Source organism: Pyrgilauda ruficollis, unplaced genomic scaffold, assembly GCF_017590135.1.
Source record: "Pyrgilauda ruficollis isolate IOZ18807 unplaced genomic scaffold, ASM1759013v1 scaffold10, whole genome shotgun sequence".
NCBI classification, from domain to species: Eukaryota; Metazoa; Chordata; class Aves; order Passeriformes; family Passeridae; genus Pyrgilauda; species Pyrgilauda ruficollis.
In genome coordinates this window covers 11706337-11734175 of record NW_024508101.1, presented here as the reverse complement: position 1 = coordinate 11734175, position 27839 = coordinate 11706337, and the positions used below count along the sequence as shown (strand labels likewise).

The following is a 27839-nucleotide window of genomic DNA, read 5'->3' as shown; positions in this document are numbered from 1 at the left end:
GGCAGAGACAGGATGCTGTGCTCTTCCCTTCTTGGTGGCAACACAGAGGGGTGCAGAAATGCTGGTGATGTGGTTTCTGCAAGGACCTGGAGCTCTTGAGAGCCCCTAAGTTGTCGCTGCTCTGGGGATGTGCTATGTGGATGCACATCGTGCCCCCATCGCCACTGGAAACCCCCCCGTGCTGCTCAGCCTTCCCCCTGGAGCTCCACAGCATCGTGCCCCCCAGCTGCGGGGTCCCTGTGTGGGATGTACGTGTCCCCCCGCCCTGTGCCATCCTGTGACGCACCCTCCTGCTCGACGAGATGTGAAATCATCCTGGGGAGGTCTGGGAGGGAGGAGTTCCCATGGTGACAGACAGCGATTCACCCGGCAGGGCAGGGCGGGTACTTCGTCCTTTTTATTCCTTTCTTCTGGAGTCGGGCACCCAGCCAAAGAGCTGAAGGAGCAATGGCACAGCCTCGCGGGGGAGAGACACAGGACAAGTCTGGTCTCGTGAACTGCATTAATCCCTCTGGAGCAGCTTCCCCTGCAGCCGGGCTGCTGCCCACACGTAGGGGTGAGCCTGACCCTTCCTGCAGCACTGATTCCCTGGGTGCTGGCTCCCTGCAGTTTCCTCAGCACCCTAACAGACTGATAAACAGACCTTAATCCTCCTTCCCATGGATCATCGGTCATGTGTGAAACATTCAGGGCAGTATCCTGCAGCTGCTGGGGTTCCAACAGTGTTAGCCAACATACCCTGCTATGGGCAAGTGTGGGTAAAAGAGCTTTGTGCTATCCACATGCCCTTATCAGTGCCCAAGGCCTGCAAAAACCCCTTACCCAGAGGCTGCAGCACGGCCCAAACTCTCTAGGGGTAAGACCCCCTTCCTGAGCCCCTCCTGTCCCAGGTGAGGCCCCTGCCACGCCCGGGTGTGAGCCGTGCCATCCCCTCCCTAGGAGCACGTGCCTGCAGCTCCTTGCTGGGCTGCACGTCTCCAGCTGTGGGTGATGCTCCCCACGGCCCTGCCGGGCTCCCCTTGCACAACAAGGAGCAGCCAAGCCCCAGGAGAGTGGGACTGGGGCTCTTTCATCAGTCCTGCCAGAAATTTATAGAGCTGCAGGTAGTTTTTAGGGGGGTTGATGCAGGTTGTGAAACACTTAAATAGAGGAAGAGAGGAAGCATTGAGCAATCACCCTGGACTCCCAGCCATCAGGCCTGCATCCCAGATGCAGAAGTGGGGAAGTGAGAGCAGTATCATGTAAAAGAGGAGTGAGAGAGGGACAGCCTTTCCCTGGCACAGGGGCCGTGAGAAATCGGGATTTGGAGAGATGAGGTGGGAAACTCCTTCCTGTGCAGCTTCGGAGTGTCAGTCTCTTGCTGTCACCTGTGAGCACGAGCAGGTGTGCAGCTCTGCCAGGGCCAGTGGAACCAGTGCCTGTGGGCTGGCAGCAGGAGGACTGAGCACAAGGCATGAGTGACTCGTTATTTCCACATCTTGGGAAGGCAGTGTCAGTCTACTGAGAGCTGTGTGCAGCAGCAGGGTCCGAGGACAGCGGTCCAGCATGCTCATCCTTGGGGTCGGGATAGAGGTCCCTGAGGACTGGCTCCTTGAATTCACAAGGAATAGCCAAGGTATTCCTCTTGGCAACACTCCTCCCCTGGGAATACAGCTGAGCCCTGTAGACAGGGAGGCATCTGTTGTTGCTGTTGAAAGGAAGAACAAATATACCCAGTCCCATCAAGCTGTGCAAAGCCCCTGCAAGGAGCAGCTTCTTGCAGCACAGCTGGCAGCATCCCTGGAACAGCTCCAGCTCCCTAGGCCCCCATGCTGCCTCTCTGCCCTTCTTTCCCCCCTGCTTGGCAGTTGCTGTGAGCCCCTGTCACCACCCTGCTCCCCCCCAGCACCCCATGCCATGCTGCTGCCTTCTCCTGCAGGTTCTGCAGGGTCCATGGGGGCTCCCATGGTTGGGTTAGCCTGCAGCTGGCCTTGTGTCCTTGGGTGCTGTTCTGGGAGCTGGGCAGCTGCCATTTCCCAGAAAAGCTCAGCATTAGGCAGCAGAACAGATTCCATGTGCAGGAAAGGTGGTGCTGCCTTGCCCATCTACCCCTGTACCATCTGCTCCCAGCATGTGTTGGGAAGGAGGCATGGGGCAGCCATGGCTTCATGGTGCTTTTCCCACTCAGGGGGAGTGGAGATGGTGCAGGGTTTGGGATCTGATGGGCAGCTTGTGCCCACGTGTGACAGGGGCTGCTGTGTTCCTCCTGCAAGTGCCCTGGCTCTGCAGGTCTGGGCTCTGTCCTCGCCTCCGGCAGACACGCCTGCTTGGCTGCTCCTCTGTGCCCCTCCAGTGCCCTGAAGCCGTGGTGCCCCTGGAAGCCAAATTTGGGACAGAGCACTTTGCAAGGCCAGAAGCAACCGCTGCTGTGATAGCCCCCCAGCACCCAGCAGGTCCCATCTGCCACACACCTTCTTGGAGGGATGCAGGTGAGGGCTGGAGGCGGCCGGAGGCGTGGCACCTTGGTGTCTGCAGGTAAGATGATTTCCTGCCTTTCCCCGGCACTGCAGGGAAGCCCCAGTGACCCGGCCTTGCCCCGAGCTGCTCTCCCAGGCGCCGGCTGCAGGAATGCCACCTTTCACCTCTGCATCTCTCAGCGGGCCCGAGGCGCTGGGCCGCCGGCAGCAGCGGTGCCCGGGGAGCGGCGCAGGGCCGGGCAGGCGGGCGGGCAGCGCCGGGGGCTGCGGGCGGGCACGGGCGGGCTCAGCCCCCCGCGTGTCCGGTCACGCTCTGCGCACCTCGACCCAGCCCGCACATGCCCCGAGTGTGCGCGACGTGGGCTGGCAGCTCTCCCTCGGCTTCTCTTCATCTCCTCCTTCCTTGCAGGCATCCGAGAGGAAACCGTTCCCCCTGCTCTGCCAGACCCGGCTCCTGCATTGCAGGATCCCTGGGTCTCTCTCTGTGCACCCCAAGCCCGGCTGTGCCCCGGGCACTGCCAGCCACTGCCTGCTGCTGCCTGCAAACCCTGCGGCCAGGACTGAGCTGGGAGCACCAAAATCCTCGTAACCCCAGGGCAGGGAATTTTTATCTGCCCCTACAAAGAAACAGCAGGAGTTTCCTTTCCCCAGCTGCGTGTGCTGGGCTGGCTGGGGCATCTCTGGGGCACAAGCACCCCATGAGACTGTCAGCTTGAGGAAAAGGCAGCACTGGCCCCATGCAGAGGTGCTGGGGAAGCTTTGCTGCACCTGGTCCCTGCATTTCTGCCATCTCCTACATGCCCATTCTCAGTGGCAAGGCAAGTTGATTTTACTGAGCCTGGACCCCGCTGCAAGTGGGGACTGCAGGGCCAGAAGGGAAGGGGAGCAGCTCGTGCCTCAGTCAGTCGAGGAGCTGGATTCCTGCAGAAGAGCCAGGCTGTGTGTGGCTGCCTGCAGCATGGGGCACTTCAGCCCCTGCCTGCATTCTGCTTACGCCTTCCCCCTGCCTCCCCTGGGGTCCCTGACACCCAGGCCAGCCTCTCTGGGTATCCCCAGCATCACCCAAAGCCCAACCACAGGATGTAGCTGAGGGCAGCTTTTTAACAAGGGACTCTAGAGCCCCGTTCACTGCTGCTGGCTCCTTATCCTGCCTCCATCATCCCCATTGTCACCTTCCCTTTCTGCCATGCTGGCCCCATTCCATTGCAAAGCACTGCCAGCCCTTGGCAGAGTCCCGGTGGTGCCTGGCTCTCCCCTCACTTGCTGTCCCTGAGAAGCAGCCTGGCCTCTGTATCACGCTGACCAGGGCTGCCTTCTCCTGCACTGCTTGGCCAAGGGGAGGGTCACATCCCCGTGGTGTCACCATTCCCTCCTGAGCCCATTTTGCATGGCCAGCGGGGCCTGGCCACAGTCCAGCACAGGTTCGTGCGATGCTGATGAGCAGCTGTGCTGGCAGCAGCCTCCAGACACAACAGTTTACATGAGGAAAAGCTTTCCATCCCTCCACAGCAGTTGTGGGAGAGCTGGGACATGCACCCACCCCCTGGGGAGCCCTGATGGGGGGCTCAGCAGGCTCAGCCTGACCCCAAGCTTGGCTACAGTGGCTACACTTACCTCCATCATCATTCTGTCACCAGACTGCTGCTGCTTCCACAGCAGATAAGGTCCCCCAAAAACGGGAGCACCCCTTCACTTTGGACATCCCAAGAGCTGCTGGGCAGAGAGGGCAGCTCGTTGGTCATGACTTCATCCTGATGTCATACTCTGATTCCTTTTGCCAAGGGATGTGGCCTTGGGCAGCAGCAGGGTGGAGGGTGCTCTAAGCTCTCCCCTCTGGCACAGGGGAGCTGGGAGGCTTCTGTTTCCCTAGTGAAGTGCAGCCTGGAGGGCTGGCATGGCTTTCTACCACCCCAGACCCACCAGGGTAGGTCAGCAGGAGGTAAGGGCTGACCATTTCCCACCCTGGTCTATTTTGTGATCTCTTGGGTTGCTGGGTTGTCCCATGGGGTGGCACAAGTGTTCCCCAAGGCCGCACTGTGAGTGTCACCCTGTCCCTCTGGGCTCTCCCTGAGCTGACTGGTGATAGCCAGGGGTTATGGGCCCCTTTCCTGGGATGCTGGGCTGGGTGCCTGGGTGCCACATCATGGAGCTGGCGGTGGCTGGTTCTGAAAGACATTCCTGGAGCATGTCTCAACTGGCCTCTGTGGCAGACACGGTTCCCCCTCCAGGCTCTGGCCAGATCCTCCACTCCTCCCCTGCCTCGGCACTAGCCCCGTGCTGCTCCCCTCCCCAGTGTAAAAGTGCTGAGAGAGGTGGCTTCTCCCTCCCAGCAGCCCCAGAGCTGTCCCATGCATCCCCACTGGCTGGGAATGCTGATGTTTTGCTGGAGTGAGGAGCCCTGCGGGACAACAGTAGGGCCAGAAAACTAAAATCCTGTAAGGGTAGTGCTGAATCCCAGCCCATGTCAGATCAGCACCAGAGGCAGTGGCTGGAGAGGGTGGAAAGGGTGGGCAACAATCCCCACAGCACCACGAGTTCAGCAGGCTCTGTACCTCACCATGGTGTGTGACTCATCCCGTCCCAGAGAGCTGAAACCTCACCTGGGGCTGAAGATTTTCTTCTTTCCCATTAAGGCAGCAGCGAGGCCTCATGCCTGGCAAGCAGGGGCAGGGAGAAGCTCAGCTCCTGTGCTTTCCTTGTGCACACTCTCAAACCAGGGCTTCCCTTCCGTGGGGGTGGCATGACCCCTGTGAGGCTCAGGGTTAGTGCTAGCCTGGGCAGTGCCCTGCAAAGACCACCCGTGGAGGTGTCCTGGAAGGTCTCATTATCTGGCCAGCTGTTGAGTGCCATTTGGGAACCAGGTTGGCATGCACAGATGAGGAGCTGGGGTCAGGGTCAGCCCTACAAATTTTGTTCAGCGTCAATGTAGAGGAATCAGCATGTTCTGGGGCTGAGCCGCGTGGGCGGTGGGGAACCCCAGGTCTGGGCTGTGGGAATGACTAGTGGCTGGGCTGCCAGCCTTCCAGGCGTTGAGAAGGGTTTGCAGCCTTTCAGGATGTCCCCGGAGGGATTGGCGCGGGGTGCCCGTGAGTCACTCACACCTGGTGCTCTCCATCTGCAGAGGCAGCGCCGTCCCGCGCCGGGGGCCGCAGATTCCTTCCCTGCTCCTGGTATGCGGAGGGAAGCTGGGAAACACCGCGGAGGCGGAGACACTGCTTTTGGGGACCCAGCAGCCCTGCGTGCCCCACTCCAGCGCTCATGTAAGGGCAGTGCTGCTGCCAAGATGGTCAAGATGATGCCGGGCATCTTGTGGGTGACTGGGGTTTGGGGACCACCCCAAAGCAGTGCCTGCCGCACTCCTGGGGGCCGAGGTGGTGGGCAAAGCTCCTGGCATGGCTGTGAAATGTCGCTGCCCCGGTGCCCCTGCCTGCGGTGCCCGCGGGGCGATGCTCGCCCCGGCGCTGCCCCCGTTCAGTGCTGACCCCCAGCCCCCGTGCCCCGCCGCCGCACCGCCCGTGGGGCTGCTGCACAGCTCCGGGCCCGGGGCCAGCCACAGAGCCCTTGGCAGGCCCCTCCGCTCCCTGTTTAACGAAGCCCCTTGTCTAATTGGAACAGGCCGCCCTGTCTTCATTAAACGGGCTCTGGCGGGAGGAGGGTTTAGGGATGGTGCTGCCCTGAGGATGCTGGACTCACGGCCGGACCCACGGGGCTGGGGAAGGCAGGGGCAAACCTGCGGGCACGGCGAGCTTTGGAACCCGCCCGCCAGCTTTGGGGGCCAGGGCTGAGGTCTGAGGAGAGGAAGGCTAATGAAGAGGAGGGGATGCGCTGCTTGCTGTACCTTTAAGAAGAGCGAGGGCATCGCCGCTCCTCCCCTGCCTGGGAACAGCTTGTGCCTGGGAAAGTTGCCTGCAGCCGACCCTGGAGCATCTTTGCTCGGTGGCCGGTGGCCCTGCCCCCGGCCCCCAGCTGCGAGGTGGCCCTGGGCCCCAGAGATCCCCACTGTTGCTCCTCCTGCTGCCCACAAGAAGATGCCCCTGGACCTGTCTGTCCATTGCCCTGCCAGGAGCCGGAGGGGAGTCCCTGGGGCAGTGGCCAGGAGGGCACAGGTACGTGGGGTGCTGGGGACAGGGGATAGGTGGCATGGGCTGCATGGCAGGTTCCTTGAGCCAGGGTCAACCCTAGGTGAGCACAGGCACCAGAGGGGAGGATAAGGTGCTGTGTGATATGCCCCAAGGAGCAGTGTGGTCCCACAGGTGCCCTGGGGGTGAGGAGCACCCTGAGGGTCAAGGGTGCACCCTGGGCTGAGGAGGAGCCTCAGGGGACTGTTCCACCAGTCACAGGATGGGCAGGAAGTGACACCAGGGTAACACAGGGTCCCTGATTGCCTTGCTGGGCATCTTCTCCCTTTCACCTCCTCCCAGCAACTGCAGCCACATCACCAGTGGCTTTCCAGCAGGTTTCTCCAGCTCTGGGGTAGGTCTCAGCCACAAGTCTGCTGTGAGATGGTGTTCTGAGCAGGGCAGGATGATCCCACGGCTGACTCCAGCACAGTCCCTGTACTAGAACCATGGGTGCTAGGGCCCCACATGCTGGTACCCCCAGCCGTGTGTTCAGGAAAGATCCTGGATGAGGCCTGGCTGTCCTGCAGCCTCGTGGGAGCTGTGCTGGCATGGGGAGCAGCTCTTCACCACCAGTGCCCTTCCCAGGGCCAGTGCTCAGAGCCAGGCTTTAACCCAGATGGTGCCAGGGGCTCAAGCCCCTGTGGCAGCTTCATCCAGGTCTGCCTGGATCCAGGCCCCAAGTCTCCAGGACACATTCCCATGAGATGGATGGATGGATGGAAGTGGGTGGCCAGCTCCTGGCTGGCAGGTGCCAGAGCTGCTCACCTTCCTGAAAGATGCAGATGCTGGAGAGAAAACTGCCTCGAGGCTTACTGGAGCCCACTCAGCCCCTCACGGAGGTCTCGGTGGCAAATCCAGCAGCAACCGTTCCCGGGTGTCCAGCCCCCTCCGGCTTCATCCCCATCCCGGAGCCGCTGCACGCCGTGCAGCCGCGGGGCAGCCCGGGTGGCGCTCCAGCGGGAAGAGCCTGAGGAGCTGCCTTCTTTCCTTCCTTCCCTCTCAGGGCAGCGGGTGGGAAAAGCCCTTTGGGAGGCCGGGCTGGGCGGGGGCCGCGCCGCTCCGCTCCCCCCGGACCGTGCTCCGGGCCGCCCTCCATAAAGGGGCGGGAGCGCCGGGGGCCGGTGCGCGCCGGCACCGCCTGCGCCCGGCACGGCTCGGCACGGATCGGCTCGGAGCTCTGCGGGACGGAGCGGCCCCGCGGGGGCGGTGGGTGAGCGTGGCGCTGTGGCGGGGGTCCCGCCGCGGGTGGGGGACACTCGCAGGACCGAGCCTCCGTGCGGGCACCCGTGGGCACTCGGGCACCCTGCGCGGCGGGGCTCGCACCGCCTGGGCCGGGCTGGGCTGGGGCCGGGAGCCGGCGGAGCCACCGCGGGGGGACCGGGCCAGGTGCGCTCCGCCGCTGCGGCCGTGGAGGCGGTGCCTCCCCTGGTGGCGGGCAGGGGGCTGGCAGGCAGGGGGCAGAGATCTGGCGGGCAGGGGACTCCAGGCAGGGGGCAGGGGGCTGGCAGGCAGGGGACTCCAGGCAGGGGGGCAGGGGTCTGGCGGGCAGGGCTGCCCACGCTGGCTTCCCGCTGCCCTGGAGCACCTTCCTGGGGCGGGAGGAGCCCCTGCGGGCGGGGGCCAAGTGCAGCCGCGGCTGGGGCGCGCCGCTGCCGATGCCGTGGCGTGGGGCAGGGGAAGGGGTGGCGGGGGCAGAACCCGGGCTGTACCGGGCCAGGCGCTCTCTGTATCCCCGCACCGCGGACAGCCCCAGCGGCTGTTCACGGGCCAGCTACCGCCCGCCTGGCCCGGCCCGAAGCGGGGCTCTCCCTGCGCCGTGGGGTGCCTGGGGCGGCACTGGCACCCTGCCCTCCAGCGCTGCCAGGCGTTCTGGCACGGGTGGTGCTGGGAACCTCCCGAACTGCTGTCCCCAAGGCTTGGGGCTGGTGTGAGACCGCGGTGGCAGCATCCTATCCTGCAGGCTCCCACGATGAGTGGCCAACTCCTGCTCCTGGCTGTGCTCCCGGCGCTCCTGCGTCCTCCAGCTGCCATGGCACAGAAGAGGAGCCAAGGTAGGTGCTGAGCACTGGGTCCACATGGTGGGCAGGACAATAAGAGGGCTTCAGCACCAATGTGCCAGAGTGCCAGTCTGTGCCCTGAGTGCTGTCACTGTTCTGCAGCAGTGTGTGAGGATGTGCTGGAGGCTGACATCGCCTTCCTGGTGGATGGCTCATCCAGCATTGGAAGGAACAACTTCCGTGCTGTCCGCACCTTCATGGAGGAGTTGGTGGGGCCCTTTGTGCAGGTGGTGGGTGAGAAGGCAGTGCGCTTTGCCATGGCACAGTACAGTGATGACCCACGGTGAGCCCAAGGGAGGGGGCACGTGGGGTGCAGGGTGGCAGGGCTGGGAAGTGACAGTGCCCCCCTGCACTCCCCAGGGTGGAGTTCTCATTCTCCCAGCACACTGATGGCACAAGTGTCCGGAGGGCCATCCAGCAGCTGAGCTACAAGGGTGGCAATACACGGACAGGCGCTGGCCTCCGCTACATTGCTGACAACTTCTTTGGCCCCACGCAGCGCCGGCCTGGGGTCCCCCAGGTATGTGCAGAGCAGTGTTCCTGGCAGCATGGGGAGGAGTGTCAGGCCCACAGACCCCATGCTGGATCCCACAGTTCTTTCCTGGCCCTGCAGATCTGCATTCTCATCACGGATGGCAAGTCCCAGGACGATGCCGAGGGGCCGGCAGCGAAGTTGAAGAGCCAGGGCATCAAGGTCTTTGCCGTGGGTGAGTGAGGCTTCTGCACCATGTGAAAGAGTCTTCTGCTTGGTTCAGGTTCCTCCCTCGCCCACCATCTCCCTCTGTCCCAGGTATTAAGAATGCTGATCGCAAGGAGCTGATCCGTGTGGCCTCAATGCCTACTGAGGCCTTCTTCTTCTACATCGGCGATTTCAAGCTGCTGGACACGCTGGTGCCACTGATGACACGAAGGGTGTGCACGACTGTTGGGGGCACCCTGCGCCTGCTGGGTATGGGCCATCACCCTCCTCCCTGAGGGGCACAGGTGCTGACAGTGCTGGGTGCCAGACCGTGCACCCTTAGCATCCGTCCCATCCCCAAAATGACCTCCTGGCATCCCATCCCATGGGGCACACATCTGTGCTGCCACATTTCCTCTCTGCTTCATGCACTGTGGAGCCAACAGCCCCTGTGCTACCCCACAGATGGGCCAAGCCACGCTGGCCCCTCCAACCTGGAGATCCCGGAGCAGGGCCTCGACAGTCTGCAGGTCCGCTGGAGAGCAGCCAGTGGTCCCATCACTGGCTACCGGGTGCAGTACGTGCCACTGACAGGGCTAGGGCAGCCCATCATGGCAGAGAGGCAGGAGGTGAGTGCCCCCACCTGACTGCTCAGAGTTTCTGGGTGTTCCTGGTGGCTCCATGTGTGACCTGGGGAAGATGAGGGGGTGACATTGTTCCTGCCCAGGTGAGCGTGGGGCCACGGGAGACAAACACCGTGCTACGGGGACTGCGTGTTGGGACAGAGTACCTGGTCACTGTCACTGCCCAGTATGCCAACAGCATCGGCGAGTCGGTGTCTGGCCGAGCACGAACCCGTGAGTGCCCATGTCCATAGGGACGGGTGAGTGCAGGCACTGGGGCTGGGGATTCATCCCTGCTTCTGTGTGCCTCCAGAAAGCCGTGCTGGCTCCATGCTGGATTTTCGCGTGGTGGAGACTGGACCGACCTTTCTGCGGCTGGCCTGGCAGCCAGGCCCCGAGCCCCCCCAGGGTTACAGCCTCAGCTATGCTGCACAAGGTGGGGGTCGGTGCTGCCTGGGCACCCTGTCTTTGTGCAGCGCCCTGGGCAGAGGGATGCATGGATGAGCCTCAATGCAGGGATACATGCCCGGAGTGCTGTGGGTGTGTATCCACCCACCCTCACCTCGGCAGCCGGCACGCGTGCGCTGGGCGTGGGGCGCGTGTGTGCAGAGGTGTGCAGGCAGCCTCTGTATTCCTGCACCCCGAGGCTTCATGTGCAAGGTTCAGGGTGTGTGCTTAGGCTTGCACAATGGCTGGGGGCCTGGCGTGTACCCCGATGGCTGCTGCACATGGGGGGCAGGCAGCAGACCCCCATCCCAGCCAGGGACGGGGCTGGAGCCACACACCTGGCAGCCTCACCCTGGCCTCGGGCACTCCAGGGGGTGCCCCTGCCCTGGCCCATGTCCCAGTCTCTTCCCGGTGCTCCCCACCCCTGGCACTGACTGGCATCCTCAGGGCAGGGTGCAGGCCCACAGACATCCCTTCCCTGCTGGGCCTGGTGTGTGCTATGTCCCTGTGCCCCCCACACCTCTCCAGGAGCACCCCAAAGAGAGGAGAAGAGCCTGGCGGCCAGCGCACAGTCAGCCACGCTCACCAACCTGCAGCCCAATACTGAGTACCTGGTGATGCTCCAGCCCCTCTATGCACAGCAGCCCGCTGCCCCTGCCACCCTCACCGCCCGGACACGTGAGTGCTGTGCTCAGCCCTGGGCCCAGCCAGGGTTAGGAAAGGGTTCCCAGCACAGGGATGTCCCCCTCCAATCATTGTGCCCCATTGGGATGGGGCTGCCTGGCCTGGTGCTGCCTGTGGGGGTGGGATGGGGATGCAGGTGAGTGTGGCTACAAGACGATGCTCTGGGCCCCAAAAGTTGCTCCCAGGGAAGGATGCAGCACTGTGTGCTCCCAATTTCCTTTGCAGCCTTCTGGGAGTGTTTCCACCAGAGCTTTCTTCCCATGACATAAAAAATGTTGACTGAAAAAATGCAGGGTTTGAGTACAGTGCTCTGTGGGAGGAAAGTGTGGTTTCCACCAGGGCAGAGGCTGTTGGAAAGCATCTCCGGGTAGGAGTGGGGGTGAGGCCCCAGGGCAACACCTTTGCAAGCATCAGATTTTGGCAAACCAATTCCTTCAGCTGCCCCAGGCACTCTTAACTCACAGAAAGTATTTAAGGCATTAGGAGGAAGACGTTTGAGCTCTATTTTGCACAGTTTGATGCTTTGAAGGAGCCGCCTGAGCATGGGCTGCCCTCAGTGGCCTCAGTGTGGTTAGCATCCCTGAGCAGGGGCGAGGGTCTTCCTGGAGACAGCAGTTTGCAGGTGAAGGTGCTTCCCGCTGCTCCCTGCCCCATTCTCATGCGGGAGGTGGACAGTCACCTCACTTCCACAGGACACCTGGTGGGCGTGCAGCACTTGACTGTCCACAACGTCTCAGCACAGAGCATGCTGCTGGCCTGGCAGTCTGTCAGGGGCGCGAGCGGCTACCGGCTCTCCTGGGCAACCCGCACTGGTACGTGCCTCTCCCAGAGCTTGTGCCCCTTCTGCTGGTGGCCCCTGTGGGGAAGGACAGGAGGGAGCTTGTGGCACCTGCTGCCTGACCTCCCCAAGGCACTGCTGCACTGGCTTCCACAGGGCAGGACAGGCGCAGGGTGGACCTGGATGCCGGGCAGGTGTCACATGCATTGGTGGGGCTGCAGCCCAACACTGACTATGTGGTGACAGTGGCCCCACTGTTCGGGCAGCTGGAGGGGCCCACAGCCACTGTGCGGCAGAGGACAGGTAAGTGTTGGGTACAGGTGATGCCATCCTGCTGCTGTGCATGGGAGGGGGCAGGGACCACCCCTCATCGCCCCTGTCCTTGCCATGTACAGGGACCAGAGACATGGGCTGGGTGGCTGGCAGCAGGGTGGCACAAGGTACCCTGGCCCATGGGGTCCCTCTTGCAGAGGCAGGTACAGACCAGATGCTGCAGACCAACATCCTGGGCCCCACATCCATCCAAGTGCTCTGGACCAGTGCCCGTGATGCTCGTGGCTACCGTCTGGAGTGGAAGAGAGCCACAGGTAAGCTTGGGGTGCCTGTTGCCCCTGTGGGCTCTCCATTCCAGCAGCTGGCTGTGATCCTTCCCTTCCTGCAGGACCAGAGCCCCCCAGAACAGTGTCTCTCCCCAGCAGCACCAATACTTACCAGCTGACGGGGCTGAAGCCAGGCACCGAGTACCGCATCACCCTCTACACGCTCTATGATGGTGGGGAGGTGGCCACCCCTGTCACCACCTTTCAGACAGGTGAGTGCTGCTGAGGGTCCCCTGAGTTGTCCCCCCGCGTTCCAAGCCTTTGGCATGGAGGGACGTCCCAATGGGCATTGCTCAGCCTGAGGACTGCCTTGGCCATGAGACCCCCCAGGTGTCTGGTCACAGCCCAGGATGAGTATGGGGGTTGTGCTGTCCAGGCTGTGCCACTCCAGCTGTGCCTCACATGTCCCCTCCCAGGCGTGGAGGCACCCGTGGGTGCTGTGTCAGACCTGCGTCTCGTTGAGGAATCGGGCAGGTGGGTACGGCTGAGCTGGACCGGTGTCCCCGGTGCCACCGAGTACAAAGTGGTGGTGCGCAACAACCAGGGTGAGTCTGTGGGCAGGGCCACGGGTGGCACCTGGGGCATCCTGAGCAGCTGCCACCGAGCCACTGCACTGCCCTACTCCTGGCAGATGGCACGGAGAGGACGAGGCGCATCCCAGGCAGCCAGACGGGGCTGGAGCTTGGTGACCTCCGGGAGGGCATCACCTACCTGGTGCGTGTCTCAGCACTAGCGGGCAGCCAGGAGGGCAGTGCTGCCACACTTACCGTCCGCCTCAGTAAGTCCATGCCAGGATTTGGTGCCAGGAGTTCTGGTATTTGATGTTCCCACTCTGGCGTGCAGCTGTGTCTATCCCCCTGCAACCCCTTGGGACGGCAGCTCGGCTGTGGGGTCCCTTTGGACTCCCCAAGGTGATGCTGTGATGCTGTGGGGTGGTGCAGAGTATCCAGAGGTGGGCAGCATTTCGGATCTGCGGGTGATGGAGGCCGGTCCCAGCCAGCTGCGGGTCACCTGGAGAGGGCTCCCAGGTGCCGGGGGCTACCTGCTGACGTGGCAAGGCAGTGACGGTGAGTGTAGGGACCATGGGGTGCTGTGGCAGCAGTGCTGGAGCCCTTCCTATCCCAGCCATCTCTTAGGTCTGAAGAAATCCCGCTTCCTCCCTGCTGACCCCACCACCTTCACCATTGATGGGCTGCACGCCAACATTGTCTACACCGTCGGTGTCTCAGCCATTGTGGATGGCCGTGAGGGCAGCCCTGTCACTGCCACGGGACGGATAGGTGAGGTAACCCCTGCCTGACAGTGCTGTCTGGTGCCATTGGCCGTGACCCAGGGTGACAGTGGCCCTCTTGGTGTCACAGTGCCGGAGCAGGTGGGGAAGGTGACCCAGCTGGAGGTGCAGGCATCCAGGAGCAATGTTGCCCGTGTCACTTGGGTCGGTGTGCCGGGAGCCACTGCCTACCGTGTGGTGTGGAGCCGCAGGGACGGTACTGTGGGGTGGGGATGGGGGTGGGCTGTGAGGGCAGCAGGGTGGGGGGCCTGATGCCACAGTCCTTGGCAGGGGGGTCGGAGAATAGCCGGCGAGTTCCTGGCCACACCAACTCCTTTGACATCCCCAACCTGGAGGGAGGCGTCTCCTACACTGTGAAGGTGACGGCACTCATTGGCAACCGGGAAGGCAACCCCGTCTCCGTTGTGGTCACCACCCGTGAGTGCTGGGGCAGGGGGCATCACCCTGGGTGGCACTGGGCACTCCTGCCCCTGATGCCTGCCCCTGTGCTCCGCAGCGGAGGCAGTCCCCCTACGCCCCGTCAGCGGCCTCCAGGTGACGGAGGCCTCGGAGCACCGCCTGCGCCTGGCCTGGCTGCCAGTGGCTGGCAGCACTGGGTACCGTCTGTTCTGGCGCCTGGCTGAAGGTAAGCATAGCTGGCTGGAGCCCTGCATCCCTGCCAGCCCCCACCTGCACCCCCTCACCTCTCTCTGCCCCTGCCAGGGGGGCCCCAGCATAGCCAGCAGCTCCCAGCCACCTCCAGCTCTTATGCCCTGGCGGGACTGGAACCGGGCCGGCACTACCATATCAGCATCACCAGCCTGGCTGGCAGCCGGGAGAGCGAGCCAGCCACCATCACTGCCATCACCAGTAAGGGACTGCTTGGGGCCAAGGCAGCACGAGCCCCTGACACATGGCTTGAGCCCAGAGGGGCACCCAGGGACTGGACTGTCCCAGCATTGGGCTGGAGAGGGAGCATATTGAGGGCTGCCCTATGAAGCTGGGACACCCTTTCCTCCCCCTTGGTAGCTGCCTCAAGCCACATCACCAGCCTGCGGGTGACAGAGGTGCAGAGGGATTCGGTGACTCTCACCTGGACCCCAATCCCCGGTGCGTCTGGCTATGTCCTCTCCTGGAGTCCTCCTGCAGGTGAGACGAGTGGGTGGCTCCAGGACGGTGGGCAGCATCCCCGCAGGGGCTTGCTGATCCCTCTGACTGTCCCCTGGGTGGCAGCTGGTGGGGAGAAGGGGCGGACGCTGCCCAGCACTGCCAGCTCCCAGCAGGTCTCTGGGCTGCGCCTGGGCCAGCGCTACACCTTCACCCTCCGGCCGCTCCTGGGGAGCACACCCGGTGCCGAGGCGTCCGTCACTGAACGCACAGGTACTGTGGGGTCCCTGCAGGGGTGGGCTGGGCTTGTCTCCACTCTGGTGGTGGCCTCACCCCCTTCCCGTCCTGCAGTCTGCAGGGATGCCCTCGGTGACGTGGTCTTTCTAGTACACGGCACCCGCAACAGCTCCTCTGGTGCCAACGCTGTCCGCACGCTGCTCTCCAACACCGTGTCTGCCCTGGGCCGCCTGGGCCCCGAGGGCACACAGGTAGGCTGCTGCCACAGCACTGGGGCACGGGGGGTCGTGGGTGGGCCGTGGTGCCCACTGCTCCCCTGCACCCTTGCAGGTGGCCCTGGCCACATACAGCTACCGCAGCCTACCCTGGCTGCTGCTCAACCGCTCCGGTGACCTGCCCACCGTGCTGGAGCAGATCCGTGCCATGCGCTATGAGGAGCCCAGCGGCAATGCCATCGGTGAGGGCCGGCACGAGGAGCTGGGGCAGTGGTTTCCAGGATCCTGCTGACTGTCCCTTCTTCCTTCTCCCTCTCTAGGGGCAGCCATCTCCTTTGCCAGGACCTACCTGCTGAGTCCTGGTGCAGGGCGCCGTCCCGGGGTGCCAGCAGTGCTGGTGGTTTTGGCTGACAGCCCCTCTGGGGATGATGCCATCACCGTGGCCAGGGATGTCAAGGCTGGGGGTGAGGATTAACAGGGTCTCATCAGGGTGTGCAGGGAGTCCTGTGGGGTGCTGAGGGTGCTCTCTGCTCAGGGGTCCAGGTACTGGCAGTTGGCCTGGAGGGGGCAGACCGGGAGCAGCTCCGGCGCATGGTCACCAGTGAGGACCCACGGTACATCTACCATGGCAGCGACCTGGCAGAGCTGGAGGGAGAGCTCACTGATGACCTCTGCACCATCATCTCCACCAGGGTAAGGGCCAGAGTACCCCAGGGGTGTGCAGGGGGAGCAGCCCATGTAAGCCGGGGGGTCTCCAATCCCTGGGTTCACACAGGCTTGTCTTTTCTTGCCAGCCGGCTCCGAAGCCACAGCCCTGCACTGTGAAGTGCCCCAAGGTGAGCTTCTCAAGGCTGTGCCATGCTGTGCTGTGCCACAGGTGCTCAGCATGGGTTATGGACTCCTAGCTGCTGACAGCAGAAGTTCAGTGGGGAGTTGAGCACAAGAGTGCCAGCCCCTAACCCCTTCCCTCTGTCCCCTTGCAGGGCGAGAAGGGAGACCGCGGTGAGGCAGTGAGTGCTCTGGTGACACCCCGCCACCAGCTGGTGGCTTTGGGAGCTTTGCATCTCCCAAGCCATGCTAACGTCAGCTCACAGGGGATGCTGACTACTGGCTTTGTCTCTGCAGGGACTGCAAGGACGTATGGGACCACCAGGTCTCCCTGGGCAGCCGGTAATAAGCTGATGGAGGGGGGCATAAGAGGGACAGCTCCCTGGGGAGGGCAGTGTCATGGTCCTCATGTCCTCATGTTCTCTGGTCCCTTTGTCCTGCCAGTGGGTGGTTGTGGGGCAAGGATGTGTCCAGCCCTTGCTACAGGGGTAAACAGGCAACACCTCTTGACCACCACCTGCCACCCAGCCTGTCCTCTCCCCTGTGTCTCCAGGGTCGCCACGGGCTTCCTGGCTCTCCAGGACCACCAGGGCCACAGGGTCCCCCAGGAGAGAGTGCCGAGGGTCTGGGCAAGAAGGGGGACAGGGTGAGTACCTCTGGCCCCTCATCTAGGCACCCCAGGATCCCTGGACACAGTGACCTGGCTCCATGGGGCCTCTCATTGCCCTTTGTCCACTTGGTCTCCACATTTATGCTGGAGGGGAAATCCCACTGAAGAACTCCAGTCCAGCCCCACACGGCACCCACACGCCCCAGCTCAGCACATGGGGAAAGGCTCCCTGGAACCCAGCTCTGGCTTGGGGCTGCCCTGATCTCCCAGGGCTGGGAGCAGCACTGCCTCGGGCACTGAAGGGGTCTGGCAGTGCTGGGGTACACCAGATACTGGCATGATGCTCCTCTGTCCTGCAGGGATTTCCTGGAGCTGATGGGGCACCAGGAAGCCCTGGACGCCCTGGGAATCCTGGATCACCTGGGCAGCCAGTGAGTAAGGGTGTTCCTTGGCTTTGCTGCTGCACAATGGGCTCTTCCCATCACCCTGCCTGCTCCCTGCTCCAGCCTGCTCCCCTGCTCCCTGTGCTGGGGGAGTCTCAGCAGCTGGCAGGGTCACTGCTGTCTCCTGTGTGTGTGTCCCAGGCAAAGTGTACTGTCTAGCATTGCTTTGGCTGGAGATGCCATGCCATGCCATGCCACCCCACCCCATTCCATCTCATCCCATCCTTATTCCCCTGGCTGGCAGGGGTGTGTTCACCTCCTGAGCTGTTGTTTCCTAGGGCATCCAGGGCATCCCTGGCCCTCGAGGGGATCCTGTGAGTATGGCCCCAACCCTCCCCAACCCTTCTCATACCCAACACCCCCTCTCATTCTCATCTTTCCTTCCCAGGGGACACGTGGGCCCATGGGACTTACTGGCCCAAAGGGGGAGAAAGGTGAACCGGTAGGTGATGGACAGGGGCTGTCCCACAGGGTCCCTGGGGAGCACTGGGGACCCTGGTGGGCACATCTTGGTGCCTGGCATCTCCTGGCCCCAGGGTCTCCCCATCTCCCTGCCAGACTCCTGGCTGTGTGGCACTGTGGTTACAACAGGGCACATGTGGTCACTGGTTTTTCCTCCCCCACCTCATGCAGGGAGAGCCCAGGGTGATCACGGATGGAGAACAGGGGCTGCCAGGCCCGAGAGGGGAGCCGGGTGTGCCGGTAGGTGTGGGAATACGGATGTGAAGGGGTCTCTGCCAGCACCCCCAGCCCACACCTCAGCCTCAGCTGATGGAGCCCCTCTGTCCTCCAGGGCAGCCCCGGCTCACCTGGGATCCCTGGCCCACGGGGGCCTCTTGGTGATCCGGGCCCTCCTGGTCCACTCGGACCCATGGGGCTACCAGGACCTCCAGGAGAGTTTGTGAAGGTACATCCCCCCAGTGCTGCATGGGGATGGCTGGGGGACGTGTGGGCACAGGGATGGGGGAACAGGCAGCTGCTTGGAGCTGCTCATCCCTGGACTCCTCCTGGCCCTGCTCGTGGGCTGTGCCCTCACCAGCTGTTCCCTCACCAGCTGTGCCTGCACACAGATGCTCGTGCCTGAGCTGTGGCTGGCACTGGGCAGTGTGGGGTGAGGCACTTGGCATGCACATACCTTAATGCCACTGATGATGGGCTCTACCCACATGTTCCTCTTCTGTTCAAGGAGGGAATGGGAACAGCCCAGACCTGCCATTATTTGTTGTTTTTTTTTTTGCCCTTGCAGGGAGAAAAGGGTGACCGAGGAGAAAGGGTGAGTGGCTGTGCAGTTCCCTGACTCCTCTGCCCTACTGGATGGGGGTCCCTTGAGTGTCCTAGGGCACTGCAGCCCCTCAGGGTGCTGGGGAGGACTGAGCCCTCAGGGCAACCACATGGGAGCTGACCCTTCTCTCTGCAGGGCCCCCCTGGATTCGTAGATGGGGCAGTACCTCGAGGGGACCCTGGACCCCCAGTGAGTTGAGCCCCCAGGCCAACAGGGTTGGCAGAGGGGATCAGGGCTTCAGTGGCTGTGTGTGCCCAGGGCTGAGTTGCATGCCCAGGGGCTGAGATTTTCTCTCTTTCAGGGCCTCCCTGGGGACCCTGGGCCTCGGGGACCTGCTGGGCCCCCTGGCCTGAAGGGAGAGAAGGTAAGAAGGTGGCAGGGATGCTCCCCACTGGGGCTGGACCTCACAGCACTCTCCAGTGAGAATTCCCATCTAATGGGCATCCTCGTGTCATGAGCATGGCTATCACCTCTCCAAATCCCCAGGGTGATGGTGCAGAAGGTTTTCCAGGCTCACCTGGCCGCCCCGGGGACCCAGGAGACAGGGTGAGTTTCCTGAGAGAAGGTAAGGCAGGCTGGAGCTGGCCATGCCAAGAGCCAAGCCCCGAGGGCACACTTGAGCTCTCCTGCTTTGAGCAGCCTGGGCATTTGCCTTGTCACACCAAATGTGATTGTTGTAAAGGTGACAAAGGTGACAAAGGTGACAAGGTCTCCATTCCCCTCTGCAGGGTCCTCGGGGACCGCCGGGGGAGCAGGGCAGGAAGGTGAGTGGTGCAGGGACCGAGGGGACGCTCTTGCCATGCCTTTGGCAGAGAGAAGGGGGTTCTGGGTTCTGTGACAGGAACCAGGGTGTCCCCCAGAGGTCCTGCTGCCCCTGACCCTTTGTTCCTCCTGCACCAGGGAGACCGTGGGGCACCGGGCGAGCTGGGAGAGACGGGTGAGAAGGTGAGAGGGGCCAAGGCAGGGCGGCATTGGCCGGTCCTGGTGTCCCTGAGAATGGTGGGGGCAGTGCCTGGGGATGGCTGTCGCACCCCAGTGGTCTTGGCTGGGATCCAGGACTGACTCATGAAGAGCTCTGGGGCAGTGTGTGAGGTGGGGGCAGTATGATGTAGAGGGAGGAAGGCTCCCTGAAACCCTCCTCTGCTCTGCTCTGCAGGGAGACCGTGGTGTGCCAGGCCCAGAGGGTGAGAAGGTAGGTGCACTAGGGCATGGTGGAGTGATGCCTGCTCTGCCCTGGAGCAGCCACCCTGGCAGGGGATGGCAGGATGCCCACCCACCTTCCTCTTCCTCCTCTCCTGCAGGGTGAGATGGGAGCCCCAGGGCACCCGGGGCCGTCAGGCAGAGAGGTGAGTCGGGGTAGTGGGTGTGGTGTTGTGGAGCCAGGAGCTGCCATGCTCTGGGTGCACATTCCCAGGCACTGCCTGCCCCCTGAGGTCTCCAATCTTGCCACAGGGAGCTCCAGGACCGACTGGCCCCCGGGGGGAGAAGGTGAGGGCAAAGAGGGGTCCCGGTGGGGTGGCAGGGGTCTGTTGGGGAAGGGGCTGGCAGTGACACCTGTCTCTCTGCAGGGCGATCCAGGACCGCCTGGCAGGCCAGTAAGTGATGCTGCCCAGCACCTCCACCTCTGCCTGCCCCAGCCCCAGGACAGGGAGCCATGGGCAGTGCCCAGCATGGTCTCCTCTGCTTCCCCTCCAGGCTCCCAGCGTGGCTGGTGTTGGAGAGAAGGTAACCCTGGCCCAGCTGTGCCCTCCACCCTCTGGGCACGGCTGTGGGCTGGGGAGGGGCATTGCACAGTTGGGCTCATCCTGGTCCTAAGCCTGGTCCACAGCTGCAGTGGAGGGGGAAATGGGTGGTTTTGGGTGCTGATTTTGTCTGCTCCAGGGTGAAAGAGGTTTCCCCGGACCAGAAGGACCTCCTGGCCCCAAGGGTGACACAGGCGATAAAGGTGCCCGTGTGAGTACTGCCTTGAGGACAGGAAGCACAGGGCACATGGCACAGCCCTCTCCAGACTCGTGGTGCCCGTGCTGTTGCTCCATGCTGTGTCCTTTCATGTCTAGGGTCCCCCTGGCCTGAGCATCCCAGGGCCAGCTGGCCCCAAAGGCGAGCAGGGCGATCGGGTGAGTCTGGGGGCACCCTGGGGGCACCAGCTCATGGCCTGGTCCCTGCCCTGGCGAGGGGTCACCGGGGCTCCCAGTGACACCTGCTCTTCCTCTCCAACAACCAGGGCATCGTTGGCCTCACAGGCAGGAGTGGCCCAAAGGTGACGTCACTGCTCTTCCATTCATCTGTCCGTCCATCTGTCTGTCTGGCTGGCTCTGGAGGGGCTGTTCCTGCAGGCTGTGCCCCTTCTCTCCCAGCTGCCCAGACTCTGCCCTGACTGTTGCCCCTTCCCGTGCCTAGGGTGACCCAGGAGAGCCAGGGGAGAAGGGGGAGCCGGGCCGAGCAGGCACCCCTGGGCAGATCGGGCTGCGAGGCAAGGAGGTAGTGTGGGACAAGGGGCTGTGGGGCACTGTGGCCCTGAGGACAAGGGGGCTGGCAGGGAGCAGGGGGATGCTGGTGACTTGTACTCTTCTCTCCTGGCCGGTGCCCACTGATTTGTGCCTCAGGGAGAGCGAGGAGAGAAAGGTGACGAAGGCACACCGGTAAGTGAGGGTCCCCAGGACCACTGCCCCTCTTCCCACTGCCCCTGTTCCCACTGCCCCCCGCTCACCCCCTCTTTCTTCACAGGGTGAAGCGGGTCTGCCTGGCAAGCCTGGAGACAGGGGTCCCCGGGTAAGTGCAGGGCTGCTGGGCACCCTGGGCAGGAGAGACTCATGGCCTCAGGTGGCTCCTGCTAATGCACATCTTCCCTTTGCCCTCCTCCCAGGGCCTTCCTGGCTACCGTGGCCCCCCCGGGGAGAAGGGTGACCTGGGGGACCCAGGACCTGAAGGCAGGAACGTGAGTACCCCCTTGTATGTGCCCACTGCTCCGTGGACGCCCACCACCCCTCACACCTCACTGTCCCACACCCACCCTCACCCCAGGGGTACCCCCCATCCCACAGGAGCCACACCCCACGGCTCCCCCATTCCCTCCCCCTCTGACTCCATCCTTCTTTCCTGCAGGGCAGCCCTGGAGCACCAGGGAGCAAGGGTGACCGTGGAGACCCGGTGAGTGATGGCAGGGCGACGTGTGGCCCCCCACCCCAGAGCCAGCTGTGCCCTCCCCAGGGCTGTGCCAGCTCCCCTTAATCTGCTCCCCTTGCCCTTCTTTCAGGGGCCCCCCGGACCCCCAGGACGAGCTGTAAGTTCTGCCTCCCTCTTCTCCGTGCTCATGGGCTGGTGTCCAGCCCCGTGTGCTCCAGCAGCTCCTCTCTGCCCCACAGGTCGATGCTGGGCTCGGAGGAGTGGGGGCAAAGGGTGAGAAGGTAATGAGTGAGTCCTTGGGGTGCTGGTGGTGGGATACCCTGTGCTGTCCTCTGGGATCTGCCTGGCCACTGGGATCCTTGTTCATCAAGCCCTCCCTGCCCAAAACAGCCTCTGCCACGTGCAGCTGATGTGCCCCACGACTGAGAGGCACATGGAACTTGGGGACACAGGGGCTGACACTTGCGCCCTGTGGTGGGAGGAGGCCCTGTAGGACTGAGATTTCCAAAGGAACTGCTGTGCTCCTGGTTCCCCAGCCCCTCAGGGGTCCCGTGGCAACACCCAACACTCTGGGCATTCTGCTTTTGCAACCCAGCTTAGGCTCAGGACAGTTTTGGCCACAGGTTGTGCTCAGTGCTGGGAGGCACTGTGGTCCCAGCTGTGGCCGAGCTGGCTCCTGGCTCAGCAGTGCTGCTCGATGCCTTTCTTCTGCAGCCACACTCTGGCCCCCACTGCCCCAGCAGGAGCTGCTCTGAGCCCAGCCACCTCTTTTTCAGCCTGTGCCTCTTATTTTGAGACTGTTCCTCTCATCCCACCCCGAAAGCACACAGCACCAGCGCTGTGTACTCTGGCACAGGCTTGGTACAGCACAGTACCCTCTGACCACCGTGCCTTTCCCTGGCAGGGGGACCCTGGGGACCCGGGTGAGGACGGCGCCAAGGGTGCCCGGGGTGATGCTGGCTCCCCTGGAGTGCCTGGAGAGAGGGTAGGTGCTGGGTCCCTGCTGTGGGAGGCACTGGGGCAGCATGAGGGGTGATGTTCTGCAGGAGAGCCAGGTGTCCTGGTGTGCAGGGACTGCCTGCTGAGCAGCCAGGACCCCCTCCTGTACCCCCATGCCCCTCTGCTGGGAGTGTCTCTTTCTTGCAGGGTGTGGAGGGCCCCCGTGGCCCCCCTGGCACACGGGTAAGTGTCCCCTTTCTCAGGGTGGTCTGAATGGGGAGCTGTGCCCTGTGCAGCTCCTGTTAATGGGAGATGATGCTCACTTCTTTTCTGGCCCGTAGGGTGACCCTGGGGACCGAGGCCTGCCAGGAGAGAAGGTGAGAGGACTGGGGGCTGAGGGTTGCCCCACAGCACTCCCACCCCACCCCAAAGCTCCAGCCATCCTTCTCTGCTCTCTTACAGGGGGACCGAGGCCCGCCAGGGCTGGATGGCCGCAACGGGCTGGAAGGCAAACCTGGGCCCCCAGGGTCCGCTGGGCTGCGGGTGAGTGTGGGGGGAGTGTCTGTGCCTGGGTGCACGGGTGGGAGCTGTGGGACAGAGGGATGGTGGGGTGGGAGGAGCTGTCCCCCTGTACACCCTCTGCTCCAGGCTGGGGATGCTCTGGAGGGGCAGCTTTGGCAGGGTAGGTGTGTCCCTGTCCTCACCTTCTCCTTGTCTGCAGGGGGACCCGGGAAAGCAGGGAGATCCTGGCCGGGATGTAAGTACCTCTGGAGAGGGCAGGTTTAGGCTGTGTTCCTGCTGGTGCCATCAGGCTTGCAAAGGACCAGTGTCCTCTCCCATGCAGTGCACCAAGACCCTTCCCTGTCCCCAGCAGAGTGCTACTGCCAGTGACACTCCCTGCTCCCAGGCTGGCTGTGGCAGATGGGTGCCCTGCTGCCTTGTGCTCCCACCATCTCCTTTCCCTACAGGGGCTGCCTGGGCTGCGTGGGGAGCAGGGACCACCTGGCCCCGTGGGTCCCCTGGGACCACCTGGCGTGCCTGTAAGTACCATCCAGCCTGCACCCTAGGGACACATCCTGTCCCACCCTAGGGACACATCCTGTCCCATGCCCTCTCTGGATCCCAGCTGGATCCATCTGGCAGGATCCTGTGCCCAGCTCCCCCTTCCGTGCACCTTGAGGCTCCAGTGTGTTCCAGGCACCCCTGGCTGCTGGTGCCCCTGGCTGGTGGAGAGCCTGGAGGGGCTTCCTCACTGCCTTTCTTCTCCTCCCAGGGCAAACCCGGTGAGGATGGCAAACCTGGCCTGAATGGCAAGAATGTGAGTAGGGGAAACAGGGTTTGGCTTTGGGGCTCTCCCAGGATGCTGAGGGATAGTGATCCCAGTACAATGTAAGGCAAGGGGAGCACGTGGCAAAGAGCCCCCATGCTCTGAGCCATCCACCAGTTTGTACCCATGCTGAGATAGTTGAGTGGGGCACTGACAGGCAGCCTTTGTTCCCAGGGAGAAGATGGGACACCAGGAGAGGATGGGAGAAAGGTAAGGAGGTGGTCCAGGGGTGGTTCCTGTGTGGTCCCCATGTGATCCCCACAAGCCCAGTGGCTCCACCCTGCCCGGACCAGGAGCACCATTCTGGGGCACATGGATGGGGCAGCATCCCTCCAACTCCTTTCTGTCCTGGCTAGGGAGACAAAGGTGATGCAGGACTACCTGGGAGAGAGGTGAGTACTCCCCAAAGAGGAGTGTGTGGTGGGGGTGCTGGGTACATGCCCCCATCAGGCACAGACCTGGTCCCAGACTCTGAGGGTGACACTGCTCTCTCGGCAGGGCCGCAGCGGTGCCAAGGGCGAGCAGGGGGACAGAGGTGTGCCAGGCCCCCTCGGCCCCCCTGGCCTCCCCGGTGTCCCAGGGCAGGTTGGCCCCCCAGGCCAGGTGTGTAATTCTCCACCCCGTGGTGCCACTCAGACCCTGGAGTCCATCTATGGCTCCCTCGGGGCACTGCCCTGTGTCCATGGGGGCTGGGTGCTATTGTGTCACCTCCATGTCTTCTAGGGCTCCCCAGGCCTCCGTGGGGTGGCTGGACCAAAGGTAAGTGTGCTCCTTCCCCCAGTCCCCCAAGGCAAAGGTCTGGGGGGGACCGTGTGCCAGAGGGAATAAGCCCCTGGCAGGAGTCCCACCCCCAAGAAAACAGGGCTGGACCCTGGTGCTACAGTTGGTGCCAAGCAGCCTGACTGCTCCTCTTGATCCCTTTGCTGTGTTTCAGGGGGACCCAGGGGAGCCTGGACTGCGAGGGGAGCCGGTGAGTACCCAGCACCGACCCTAACAAGCTACAAGCACCCCAGTCACAACCACAGCCCCTGCCCAGGCAGCAAAGTGTTAACTCTGAAACCTTCCAAGGTTGCTGCACCTCTGTACATCTTCTCACTCCCTCTTTTCCTCTAAACCTAGGGGCGACCTGGCAACCCTGGAGCACGTGGAGACCCTGGGACTACAGTGGTGAGTCCCTACCCTGACCTGAGCTGGGACAGCAGCATCATCCCTGGAGGACAGAGAACCATCCACAGCCTCTGTGGTGGGAACCTACTTTGTTTTTAATGTCTTTTTATTGCAGAACATTGAACGTAGCCTGGAAGCACTTGGCATCAAGGTATGTATCTCCTGACTGTCAGGCTGGGGCTTTTTCCTGCCACATGGCAGCAGGAAGAGGGCATGGGAGGTGGTGGGGGATCCGAGCAATTTAGGATGGGTTGGCAGGACTGTGGGGCTGCCACAATTGGGTTCTCCTTATTCCCTGACCAGTGGCTCTCTCCTTGCTCCCAGGTTTCATCCCTGAAGGAGCTCACGGGTGCCTATGACGGGAGCTCAGACTCGTTTCCACCGGTGGTCGAGCGGCTGCGGGGCCAGAAGGGCAGTCGGGGGGATCCAGGAGAAAGGGGGCCCCCAGGCCGAGAGGTGAGTGGAGCCAGGCTCGATGCCAAGCCCCAACACTCTGCCCACTCCTGCTTTCTGGGCTGGCTGGGGGTTCATGCAGCCAGCTCACCCCTGGGTGCTCGGGGAGGGCTCACAGCCCCACCTCAGGGCTGGCTCTGGCAAAGCAGCTTTTGTTTTGCAGGGCTCCTTAGGCTTCCCTGGCGAGCGAGGACCCAAAGGTGACAAGGGAGACCCAGGTACCCCCGGCCCCCAGGGCCCCATGGGCCGGGCCGTGGGTGAGCGGGGTCCCGAGGGCCCGCCTGGGCAGCCAGGGGAGCCTGGCAAGCCAGGCATTCCTGGGGTGCCGGGCCGGGCTGGGGAGCTGGGGGAATCCGGGAGGTCCGGCGAGAAGGTGAGTGTGTGTGGAGGTGCGAGGTGAAGCCTGGGGGACCTGGTCTAGGGGCTTGGGGACAGCCCCGTGACAGCCACCACGGTGTTCTCACAGGGCGACCGAGGCGAGAAGGGTGACCGAGGAGAGCAGGTGAGCTGGGCTGGGACATGGTGCCCTCCATCCCCTCTTGTGTTGTGCCCGTCTTGAGGGGATGCAGGGCTCTCTGTGGGGCAGGCAGATGCCCATTTCCATGCCTTCCTCGCCATACCGGGAAGGCTCTGCTCTCCCATGCCTTTTGACACTCAACCTATTTCTCTGCCCTTCGCAGGGAAGGGATGGCTTGCCTGGACCCCCAGGGCCCCCAGGGCCCAAGGTAGGTGATGGCTGCTGCTGGGGACCATCGTCAAGGTGCCAGCCTGCCCCTCTGGGGATGGATGACCAAATCCAGTCCCTTGTCTTTGCCCCTGAGGGATCCTTCCTGAGGTCCCCTGGGTGCTGGGCCTGACTGTGCCCTCCCGCAGGTGGACGTGGTGGAGGGCAGCCTGATGGGCCTCCCAGGTGAACGCGGCCCCCTCGGACCCAAAGGAGCCAAGGTGTGTGGCTGGTCTGAAAGGTGAAGGCAGCTGAGACAACAGAGCTGGGGCAACATCTTGGGCTGTGGCTGAGGATGGTGGTGGGTAGAGGGGCAGTGAGGGCTGATGGCATCTGTCTTCTTCCCAACACAGGGTGAGCCCGGAGCTGATGGCGAGCGGGGACCCAAAGGAGACAAGGTCTGAGGTTATAAATGTCCCATGTCAAAGGGAGCAAAGCCCTGGGTGAGGGCACTGCTGGGCACACCCCTCAGCAGGCCCTGGGAGGCCGTGGGAAGGTGCCTGCCTGTCTTGTGACCCTGTGCCTGTCCCCACTGCAGGGTGAAGGTGGCTTGAGGGGTGACCGAGGGGAGCCTGGCGAGAAGGGCAGGGACGGCAGCCCCGTGAGTACCACACTGCTCCCCTGCCTGGCACTGCCCCCGACCTGCCTGGCACTGACCCCATCCCTGTCTCCATCCTTTGCTCCAGGGTCTCCCGGGTGAGAGAGGGCTGGCAGGCCCTGAGGGGAAGCCGGTGAGTGGGGACATGGTGGAGAGATGCAGGCCGGGACTGGGGGAGCTCCTGAGGTCTCACACCAGCCACCACCAGCAAGAGCGTTTATGCCTCATTCGCCTCCTTCTCCCCATGCAGGGCCTGGGATTTGGGGGCCTCTTCCTATTCCTGCCCCTCCTAAGTGCCCTGGCTGGGTACCACACACTGGGAATGGGGAGCATGCCTGGGGGGCAGGCAGGGCTGTGTGGAGGTGCTGGGTTTCCCCTTGTGCACTGACTCTGATGTGGTTCTTTGCAGGGCTTGCCAGGCTTTCCTGGCGTGCTGGGACGCCCGGTAGGTGTCTGTGTGTCTCCCTGTGCCCCACCACCTCAGCACACAGCCAGGGGCTCCTGGCTGTGAATGCTTGGTGAAACCCTGGGGGTCATCCTGCTGCTGGGCTGGGTCCTTGGCCCCCTGCATCTTAGCAGGACCTGTCCAGGCTTGCTTACCAGAGCTGCTGGCACTGTCTGGGTCTGCTCTCCCTGGGGACACCCCCTGCTCCCACGGGGGAAAACCCACTTCTGCAGTGATCCTATTTCTTCCTCCCTTCAGGGCAATCAGGGAGACCCAGGACCCCCAGGACCTCCGGTAAGGAGCCACCTTGCACCACGTGCAGGGACTGTCATGCAAGGGCGATGTCAGCCAGGGTGGGCATTCCCCCAGGGAGCAGAGTTGGGGTGGCTCTGCTGGGACTGAGTGGTCCTGCTGCCCCCTCTCTGTTCTGTGCCTCCAGCAAGCACCACCCCAATAATGTCCCCTTGTCCCCTGCAGGGCAGCGCTGGCCCACCAGGGACCCAGGGCCCAGCTGGTGCCAAGGTAAGGCAGCAGCACTGGCATTTGCATCAGCATTGCCATGTCCAGCCTGGCAGAGGGAAAGGGTGCCTTGCCAGATTTGGGGACTGGAGGGAGAACCACATT

General features: G+C 63.2%; 2 protein-coding genes across 2 annotated transcripts in view; one reads left to right on the top strand and one right to left on the bottom strand.

The window, feature by feature from the left end:
• Positions 1 to 7400: 7400 nt before the first annotated feature.
• LOC121350798 (proline-rich protein 2-like) lies at positions 7401 to 8525 on the bottom strand. Its single transcript, XM_041462466.1, has 2 exons — positions 8421 to 8525; positions 7401 to 8333 (listed from the first exon to the last, which is right to left on the bottom strand). The coding sequence occupies exons 1-2, from the start codon at positions 8523 to 8525 to the stop codon at positions 7401 to 7403; spliced, it is 1038 nt and encodes a 345-aa protein (XP_041318400.1).
• Positions 8526 to 8546: 21 nt separating this feature from the next.
• The window catches only part of COL7A1 (collagen type VII alpha 1 chain), a 28048-nt gene continuing 8755 nt past the window's right edge, over positions 8547 to 27839 (top strand). The window contains exons 1-75 of the mRNA XM_041462453.1: positions 8547 to 8628; positions 8737 to 8917; positions 8995 to 9154; positions 9248 to 9341; positions 9425 to 9583; positions 9779 to 9942; positions 10041 to 10170; positions 11760 to 11879; positions 12002 to 12148; positions 12316 to 12432; positions 12507 to 12656; positions 12861 to 12989; positions 13076 to 13222; positions 13386 to 13511; positions 13581 to 13724; positions 13806 to 13931; positions 14006 to 14152; positions 14232 to 14360; positions 14438 to 14584; positions 14744 to 14863; positions 14948 to 15094; positions 15173 to 15309; positions 15389 to 15515; positions 15594 to 15737; positions 15809 to 15966; positions 16257 to 16283; positions 16655 to 16747; positions 17433 to 17468; positions 17543 to 17596; positions 17788 to 17856; positions 17948 to 18061; positions 18401 to 18427; positions 18572 to 18625; positions 18738 to 18800; positions 18923 to 18982; positions 19165 to 19200; positions 19337 to 19381; positions 19593 to 19628; positions 19738 to 19782; positions 19889 to 19924; positions 20318 to 20389; positions 20494 to 20553; positions 20661 to 20696; positions 20837 to 20917; positions 21043 to 21078; positions 21164 to 21208; positions 21303 to 21374; positions 21542 to 21586; positions 21693 to 21719; positions 21802 to 21843; positions 22467 to 22547; positions 22709 to 22744; positions 22843 to 22878; positions 22964 to 23044; positions 23223 to 23258; positions 23470 to 23541; positions 23775 to 23819; positions 24003 to 24038; positions 24185 to 24220; positions 24327 to 24431; positions 24552 to 24587; positions 24763 to 24798; positions 24948 to 24995; positions 25111 to 25146; positions 25320 to 25451; positions 25612 to 25821; positions 25915 to 25950; positions 26129 to 26173; positions 26322 to 26393; positions 26526 to 26570; positions 26711 to 26773; positions 26859 to 26903; positions 27180 to 27215; positions 27474 to 27509; positions 27693 to 27737. Of these exons, the coding sequence (XP_041318387.1) occupies positions 8547 to 8628; positions 8737 to 8917; positions 8995 to 9154; positions 9248 to 9341; positions 9425 to 9583; positions 9779 to 9942; positions 10041 to 10170; positions 11760 to 11879; positions 12002 to 12148; positions 12316 to 12432; positions 12507 to 12656; positions 12861 to 12989; positions 13076 to 13222; positions 13386 to 13511; positions 13581 to 13724; positions 13806 to 13931; positions 14006 to 14152; positions 14232 to 14360; positions 14438 to 14584; positions 14744 to 14863; positions 14948 to 15094; positions 15173 to 15309; positions 15389 to 15515; positions 15594 to 15737; positions 15809 to 15966; positions 16257 to 16283; positions 16655 to 16747; positions 17433 to 17468; positions 17543 to 17596; positions 17788 to 17856; positions 17948 to 18061; positions 18401 to 18427; positions 18572 to 18625; positions 18738 to 18800; positions 18923 to 18982; positions 19165 to 19200; positions 19337 to 19381; positions 19593 to 19628; positions 19738 to 19782; positions 19889 to 19924; positions 20318 to 20389; positions 20494 to 20553; positions 20661 to 20696; positions 20837 to 20917; positions 21043 to 21078; positions 21164 to 21208; positions 21303 to 21374; positions 21542 to 21586; positions 21693 to 21719; positions 21802 to 21843; positions 22467 to 22547; positions 22709 to 22744; positions 22843 to 22878; positions 22964 to 23044; positions 23223 to 23258; positions 23470 to 23541; positions 23775 to 23819; positions 24003 to 24038; positions 24185 to 24220; positions 24327 to 24431; positions 24552 to 24587; positions 24763 to 24798; positions 24948 to 24995; positions 25111 to 25146; positions 25320 to 25451; positions 25612 to 25821; positions 25915 to 25950; positions 26129 to 26173; positions 26322 to 26393; positions 26526 to 26570; positions 26711 to 26773; positions 26859 to 26903; positions 27180 to 27215; positions 27474 to 27509; positions 27693 to 27737 (6228 nt within the window). The remainder of the gene's footprint in view (positions 8629 to 8736; positions 8918 to 8994; positions 9155 to 9247; positions 9342 to 9424; positions 9584 to 9778; positions 9943 to 10040; positions 10171 to 11759; positions 11880 to 12001; positions 12149 to 12315; positions 12433 to 12506; positions 12657 to 12860; positions 12990 to 13075; positions 13223 to 13385; positions 13512 to 13580; positions 13725 to 13805; positions 13932 to 14005; positions 14153 to 14231; positions 14361 to 14437; positions 14585 to 14743; positions 14864 to 14947; positions 15095 to 15172; positions 15310 to 15388; positions 15516 to 15593; positions 15738 to 15808; positions 15967 to 16256; positions 16284 to 16654; positions 16748 to 17432; positions 17469 to 17542; positions 17597 to 17787; positions 17857 to 17947; positions 18062 to 18400; positions 18428 to 18571; positions 18626 to 18737; positions 18801 to 18922; positions 18983 to 19164; positions 19201 to 19336; positions 19382 to 19592; positions 19629 to 19737; positions 19783 to 19888; positions 19925 to 20317; positions 20390 to 20493; positions 20554 to 20660; positions 20697 to 20836; positions 20918 to 21042; positions 21079 to 21163; positions 21209 to 21302; positions 21375 to 21541; positions 21587 to 21692; positions 21720 to 21801; positions 21844 to 22466; positions 22548 to 22708; positions 22745 to 22842; positions 22879 to 22963; positions 23045 to 23222; positions 23259 to 23469; positions 23542 to 23774; positions 23820 to 24002; positions 24039 to 24184; positions 24221 to 24326; positions 24432 to 24551; positions 24588 to 24762; positions 24799 to 24947; positions 24996 to 25110; positions 25147 to 25319; positions 25452 to 25611; positions 25822 to 25914; positions 25951 to 26128; positions 26174 to 26321; positions 26394 to 26525; positions 26571 to 26710; positions 26774 to 26858; positions 26904 to 27179; positions 27216 to 27473; positions 27510 to 27692; positions 27738 to 27839) is intronic.